The 7704-nt window shown below is 40.6% G+C and overlaps 1 protein-coding gene across 1 annotated transcript; it reads right to left on the minus strand.

Annotated features, from left to right (window-relative positions):
- Nucleotides 1-3643: 3643 nt before the first annotated feature.
- prph2b (peripherin 2b (retinal degeneration, slow)) lies at nucleotides 3644-7276 on the minus strand. Its single transcript, XM_036573406.1, has 3 exons — nucleotides 6524-7276; nucleotides 5058-5304; nucleotides 3644-3844 (listed from the first exon to the last, which is right to left on the minus strand). The coding sequence occupies exons 1-3, from the start codon at nucleotides 7102-7104 to the stop codon at nucleotides 3644-3646; spliced, it is 1029 nt and encodes a 342-aa protein (XP_036429299.1). The 5' UTR covers nucleotides 7105-7276.
- Nucleotides 7277-7704: the final 428 nt, after the last annotated feature.

A 7704-nucleotide genomic window follows, 5' to 3' on the forward strand; every position in this document is an offset into this window, starting at 1 on the left:
GAGACTGTGTTGCTTTAAAGAGTGTACATGATTGTGTGAGAGTCTACTTGCACAGGTACTTATCCATACAGGTAATTGAGTGGGCTTAAGAGCTTGGCCAGGTGGGCTTATAGGTTGTATGAGTAATGTAATTGTGTAGAGAAGTGTGTGACCCCATTAATTATAACCAATTTTGCTGTCTACAGCTCTTCTCCAGCATGTCCCAGTTCTGTCAGATCCTTTTGCTCATCCAGGAACGCTGCAATAAAGAGGATTAAAGAGCCACAATGAAGCTCCAGTCAGGTTGAATGAAAGTTAGTCATATCCCAGGTTCTTCACTTTGTTTGGCAGAGTGTTAACAGCAGTTTGAAGAGGTATGGCCAACTTAATGTTTTACGGAGTTGGTTTTGTATCTACACTCCCTGGCCTTTTTATCAAGTATCGATCTTTTAAGGGACCAACATACAGCCACTGCTGACCAATTACTGATTGAGTACAGGACCATTCTCAGCACAGATGAAACCAACATCAGGGCTATCACATATTTTGGAAAACCTGAAAGTTTATAGACTAGATTTCCAAGCATAGAAAACTCAGAAAATTGGTAAAATGTTCTGGAAAGTTGTAAACTTTAAGCATTAAGCTGCCTAATTAAGCCACTTCTAATATTTTAGTAGAACTTGTGATTAAATAACAATTGGTTGAGGAATGGTTTATGTTCTTGACTTTAATGTTAATGATATCAGCGGCTTGTAAATTGTAAGTATACCTGATAAAATGGTTGTAGGTGCAAGGTAAGGGTACCTAATTAACTGGCAAATCATAGAGTATAGTCTGCTACGCTGTCAGCAAGGAAGAGATAGTCAGGATGTGACATGTTGGGTGTAACAGCGTTGTAATCTGATACTGAAAGTGTGCAGTCTTAAATCCTGTTGGCTGCACCTAATGCTTTAAGGTTTACCGGTTTCAGGTAGTTCTCCATAAGTGCTTGCTGAGCAGTGGTAGACGGAAGACTAGCTGGGATTCCTGAGCACAGAGATTTGGGTTGCTCCATAGGAGGTTCCTACATGGGTCTCGCCCAAGCTGCTTTCGCCCTGTATCTGCGTCAGAGGCACCTGTCCCTGAACTTCACCTGGCAGAGGCTAAGCTCCTCATCAAAGCTGCTTAGCTGCACTTATCCCCTCAGCCACTCTTTATGGACTTTGGAACTGAGAAAAATTCCAGATGACAGATATCCTTTCCCTGCTTACCCTCACACACCTTTCTCTGGTACCTGCCTGGGGCTTCTTGGCTGTCATACAGGTGGAAATCTACTACGCAGTATGTTCTGATCTTTAATCAGCCTTGACTTCAGGTTTTATCACCATCATAGATTTCAGAACAATATGGAGATGGACATGTTTCTGAATGTGTATGTGAATGGCAGGGAAGCGTCTTGCCCTTCAAAATTTAGAGATGTTTAGTGAATTCAAATTGCTGTAGTTATTTATATAAGATCCCTGGACAAACATTAGTTGCATAAATCATTTCTTCTTTTATACTTTATACCAGCTGCCTTATTGGCCAATTCCAGCCAGGTAAGGATTCCACTGGTATCTTGAGATAATTCTTGGCCATTTTAGCCCACTCTTCCACCAACTCTGAGCTTCATGTCTGAGCACAACACAACATTGACACTACCACGTCTCAGAATGACCACTACTGGGTTTTTTCTGTGTGACTGGTTCAGCTTAGCTGATGGAAGACTGGGACAATTTAACTCGCCAGCAAAATTACCAGACCACAATCCCCATTCTGATTTTGGCACCCATTTTGTGGAAGAGTGGGATAGAATGGACAGGAACAATCTCAATAGACTGATCTGATCCTTACCTAATGCTGTTATTAAGGCAAGGGGATGCGTACCTAGGTATTAGAAAAGACTTGAGCTAATATTTGCATTTATTTTAGAAAATAAGCCACTAAAGGCTTGTAAATATTCAACTGTGACTTGGACACTAATCTGTTAAACACTCTCTGATTGTAGCATTAAAAATGTCGTTGTTTCCCATATTCTAAATACAGTTTCTTTTACTGAAGCAGAACCTGGAGGTCTACATTTCTGATGTCAGGTGAAACGGAGGTTGAGGACTGCTGAGTAGTCTCTCTTAAGACACACCGAATCCTCACTTAGGGAAACCCATCCGTTCTTCTTTATCCTATCAGCTAAGACTCCACACCCAGCGGGTGTCCTGAAATCTTTCTTCAGGTTGCTTCCTTGCTTCCTTACTTTGCCCTTTTGTATGGACCCTGCATTTTGGAAAGGCCAGCTGATGCTGCATGCAAAGAAATTTCTTTCAAATGTTCGTGTTCGTTCATTTAAAAAATTGCTCTAAATGATGAGTAATGAATGGAAGAATGAACCAGATACATTCAGCATCTATTTAAACATCTTTATCTTACACACTGAAGTGTCTACATGTTCATCCCAAACTACAACAGTAATACTGTAAGGTCAAAAGTTCAAGTGTACAGAAAGAGGTTCCTGGCAAAATCACAAAGGTAAGTCACACAAATGAGAACATTAACACCACTGGTAAGGTTGTCTGAGATATAAGTTTAAAAAAAAATAATAAACTGTCCAAAAACTAAGTCCTGAAACAGGCTGGTACTCTTCACAACTGCTTCTTACTTTTGTCAACTGTCAAAATTCTGCACAAAAATGCTTCCCACTTCGCTCAAACAGAAACTCGGTCCGCAGGCCTCAGAGACCGTTAAGAGGAGCTTTATCGCCTCTTCAGGTACCTGACGCAGATATTTAACCCGAGAGGATCACACATCGGTCTAACTCGACCATACTGCGTTTGGTCTAATGCAGCCTGCACACCACATAACAGCAAAGTTCTGCTCTGTTCTCTTCAGTTCATCATAGGCCTGGCCAATGACAATGCAGGATGAGCTAGCATTGGGTGAACAGCAGAGTGTGGCTCCATCACAGAAGGGTTTGTGAGGAGCCTGGACACAAGTCATGTCCTGTTTTTCTCAGCTGCCATTTGAAAGCTGCCTTAGGAGTGTCTTCACTGTGCATTCATCCTTCTTTAATTGAAAATAGACTGTTACGAATTAATATCTGGAATAATTGTGGTTTTAGGGTAAAATCTCATTGACGGTTCACTGGATTTAAATGTGTGTGACACTGTCGGGTTAAACATCCGCTCAGCCACAAACGTAAGCAGGCCAGTCTCGCTCAATGTGTGAGTGACCTCACTGGACTATGAAGCCTGGTTGCTTTGAAACTTGGATAGGGCCAGAAGGTAGGACTGTTCAAAAACTTTTTCTAAACTCACACAGTATTTTTCAAGACACCAATTGTTATATCTCTTTAAAAATAAACTTGTTATAATTTATATATCATTTATATTTACAAATATGGACATGCACATTTACAAATTTGTCAATTAGAACTCAACCCATTTAAGGGTTCTATCGTTTTTGTTCACTTTTGTAGTTGTACAGTGTATTCGTACAGCATGTGCACGTGTTTGTGTGAATATGTGTGCGAGATCATATGAATTTGTGCATATGTTTTTCACAGAGAGAATAACTTTTTTTCCACTCTCTCAATTATGCTTTTCCTCTCCTTTTGGTAGGAGTGGCCTCAGTCCCAGTTAGGGATGTGACCCTCTCAGCTGGCAGCGGCCTCTCCCCCCTCCCCCTCCACCTGGTTGCCTTTTCCGAAAGTCTTGATCTTCTCCATGATACCAGACATGGTCTCCTTCACGCTCTTTTCTAGCAGCCAACCTTCACTCTCACTCTCTGGATTCTCTGGGTTTGTCAGGGTCTCCAAAGAGGTTGTCAGGTACTTCAGCCCCACCATATCCGCAGCCTGTTTATCAAAAAGAAGATGGTTTGTTAAATATCTGGAGCCTTAAAGATGACGGTTTGGTAAATATTTCCAGCATCTTTATCAAAAAAATGATGGTTTGGTAAATATCTTGAGCCTCTCTATCAAAATGATGCAGGTTTGGTAAATATTTCCAGCCTCTTTATCAAAATGATGCTGGTTTGGTAAATATTTCCAGCCTCTTTATCAAAAAGATGATGGTTTGGTAAATATCTTGAGCTTCTCAATCAAAAAGATAAAGGTTTGATAAATATCTGCAGCCTCTTTATTAAAAAGATGCTGGTTTGGTAAATATCTGGAGCCTCTTTATTGAAAAAGAACTTGGTGATAGGAAGGCCTAAAGCGATCACATATTCTGTTACTGAGGCTAAATAGTATTATGCAACTGGCTGTGTCACAAGTTCTCCCAAGCGTTAGTCCAGTTAATCTAAGGATAAGTCTAGAAACTGATCTAAATATTTACATGACCTCAAAATCTTCCTATCCTTTTTCATTCTTATTTTGACCCACTTACAACCGAACTTTCCACCTTCAGTCTGCTCTGCCACCTACTGAGATCCTTATTCCAGGAAAAGTGCCCATGACTCTGGTGAAGCTTAAACTCTCTGAGATGCTCTTATCCTTGTACTTGGTGTCACACTGACGCTTATGCAACCACTAACAGAGAAGCTCAGGTTTGGTCTACTTTTAGTTCCACTTATGTTTCCTGTAAAATAATAATAATAATAATAATAATAATAATAATGTTTTCTCAGTGATTAATATATGGCTGTTCTCACAAATTTCCCAAGCTTAGGTGTACCTAATAAACTTTCTTTGGGAGTTTTGATAGTTCGACACTCACATCATCTAATAGAGGTTTATTGTTTATTGTAATGTTCAAAATAATGCAGGCCAGTTTTAACCCATGTTGAATTATAGTTGTGTTTTTAGGTCATTTAGTTCACAATTACAATATATAACAAAATAAAATCTACTATTTTGTTCTAAATTGCTAGTTTTAAAAACTTTGTTGTCATGGTGCTCTATTGTAGGGTACAAAGAAGTAATTAATGTCACTTGTCAGGGACATTCTCAGAATTGGCATGCTTTAGTTTCTGAGGAAATTTTACAGATTGGAAATTTTAAATCAGAATTCTATCATTTCTATACACTTTTCACACATTGACATTGTCATGGCATTGTATTTCCTCACCTCTAAGACCATGACTAGCAGCACAAGAGCTCCAATGCTGTTCATCGTCCCCCCATAGTAGGACACCAGGGCCTCGCGACAGCCTCTTGTCCAGATATTTAGTTCCTCTGTGTGGTGATCGTAGTCATAATGAGCAGAGTTATTGGTCAGGTGGTGCTGAATGCAGGGTCGTGGGGAACCAGGGTTGCAGCAGCTGAAGGGGACGCTGTCCATCAGAAATTTTCCTTCCACATTACTTGTGACACGACTGTAAAACATGTAAGAAAAAGATCTGTTAAAAAGATCAAAATAAGTAAACCAAACTAAATAAGTGGATAATATTTTAGAGAGAAGATAAGATCTAATCAGCACCATTATTTTACTTTTCTTCTTTTTTAAAAAAAATGCATTACTGCTTTGACTTATATATATATATATATATACACACACACATACACACGTATAGCAGTCCACACCATTGCTTGTTGGGATGGAAGTTTAGTTTGAGTGAGATTAGCAACTAAGATCTATTGATTTAATCTCTTGTTAAGAAAAAAAACAAGCTAACATGCTAACAGTTAAGCTAATGTGCTAACAAAGAAATGCACTTTTGTGTCACTGGTGCATACAAAACAGGCTCATAGTTCATTCAAGAAATTGGTCAGTAGGTCATGAGTAAGTCTGCACTGGGTGTAATTATCCAATCAAAGCTGTGTTTTATGATTGCAGTGGACAGCAGGCTTGAAGGACATAGGAATGAGATCCTGGCAGATTATCTTCTTATGCAGGTTTGGGTCGTGCACCTGATCCTACTAATATTCCTATTCTCTCCACACGGAACTCCGCTGACAAGTTATCCATATAGCCTGCCTACGTAACTGACTTTACCTGTACATTCTTAACATGTTTACCTTACATTTTTTAATGAGAGTATTTTTGTGTGTTTTTGCAGAATGACATTTGGGGCACAAGTCATTTTGTATAACTTCCATTTTAAAACGATACTACATATTGCATAGCAGAGTGCTAGTCAGAAAGTCCTCCTTTTGGCTTTCGTAAAAATAAGCACAGCTTTAAGTCGAATGAGCAGGACAGATAATGGTCTTGCATGGCTGCTAAAACACGTGTTTTTTTTTTTAGCGTAAAATACGTTGTGAATATTTCTAGGTGCCATATTTGCAACGTACAATACTCTACAGCAGGTTTTATGGTATTTTCTGTTTTTTCACCCTTGACAGCTAAGGACTCTTCCCTAAACCTCCTGCCAACAAGTCAGTATTTTACCTGAAGAGCCAGAAAATTGTCATAAGAAAAAACAGGTTTTCAAGTGGTTCTTTCAACATTTATACAACTAGAATGACTGAATCAACTGATCAAGATGTCCAGAACTAGCTTATACTCACTAACATCCCCCGAGCTTCCCATCCAACTGTTTTACCTTTGCTCAAGTTTGGCCCTGTTGTACTGAAATAGAACATAGCACTCACTCTTTCACTTCATCATTGCTGAAATCAAGGTAGCGGTTGCTAATCCACTGGATCTCAAACCAGTCTCTGAAGTTATTGTTGCCACAGCAGCGGAACTCGATCTGGGTCATGTCGAGGGTCCTCTTCATGAAGCATCGTCCTGGTGTGTCCGTGTCCTTGTAGTACTTCATTCCATTTTTCAGACCCTCAGCCAGTGCGAAATGTAGAGAAACCTGAACCAGGAAGCATAACAGAGCCGTGATGAAGAGGATAATGCAGAAGGCGAAGCATCCACCCAGGTAGTTCTTCACCATGGGCTTCCACCTTGCGAACTTGGCTGTGTCAAGTGAGTCATGGCACACCTTGCCACCAAAGGCATTGATGCCACAAGCAGCTAGGCCAACCAGAATGAGCAGGTTGGGCACAAAATGGCTCTCATTGTTGTCCATCATTTCACTCCTCTTGCGGAGCTCGATTTTGAAGAAAAGCCCCATGCTAAAGATAAGGATCCCACCCATGACCGAGAGCCAGTACAGGAGCCACAGTCCCTGGGCAAGCTTGACTCGCTTGGCCAAGTCAAATTTTACAAGCAACAAAGCCATGTTTTCTTCTTTCAGATGTGTGCCAAATATTCAGTCCACAGATCACTGTTTTGATGGCCCTGTTATTAGAATTGTTTTCAAAAAGATTTGGCAAGTGCAAATATTTAGTCCGAAAGCTTAATTTGGTAATCCATTCCAGAAGGGAGCTTCAGAATGTGCTTTGCCAAGGCTTTCCCTCTTCATACCCATTCTGACCACCCAGAACTCAAGAAAGTCCATAGTTTTGGCAAACAGAGGCTTGTGCCTCCAAAGATGACAAAATTTCACATAAATTCACCAAAATTGGTCAGGCTGGGGCACCGGAGCAGCTATTCCCGATGGTTCCTTTTCCTGCAAAAGGAGGTGGCCGGTTGAGGAGTCAAGTGGTTGAAGCAACAAGTTGCTCTACGTCATGCTAAACCCCACTAATCAGCCTTGATCTCATTTCCAGCAGATGAGCCCAGGGCTGTAATCCTTTTTCTTACTGTGTAATTGGTTAGTTGCTTTAGCTCCAGGCTCTTCCTACTGGACAGGGCTCTGGGAGGAGTGTTACCCCGATGCACCTCAGATCATTGCATCCTCCATGTTGTAGGTCAGGTGTGAGCCTCAGGGTAAATGAGT

Source organism: Colossoma macropomum, unplaced genomic scaffold (assembly GCF_904425465.1).
Source record: "Colossoma macropomum unplaced genomic scaffold, Colossoma_macropomum, whole genome shotgun sequence".
Taxonomy (NCBI): domain Eukaryota; kingdom Metazoa; phylum Chordata; class Actinopteri; order Characiformes; family Serrasalmidae; genus Colossoma; species Colossoma macropomum.

What these genes read in the sequence shown, in the direction of transcription:
- prph2b (XM_036573406.1), bottom strand. Translation starts at nt 7,104, where the DNA reads ATGGCTTTGTTGCTTGTAAAATTTGACTTGGCCAAGCGAGTCAAGCTT. An exon ending in AGCAATGATGAAGTGAAAGA is followed by an intron (nt 5,305 to 6,523) that starts GTGAGTGCTATG and finishes CATGTTTTACAG; the next exon opens with TCGTGTCACAAGTAATGTGG. An exon ending in TGCTAGTCATGGTCTTAGAG is followed by an intron (nt 3,845 to 5,057) that starts GTGAGGAAATAC and finishes TTTGATAAACAG; the next exon opens with GCTGCGGATATGGTGGGGCT.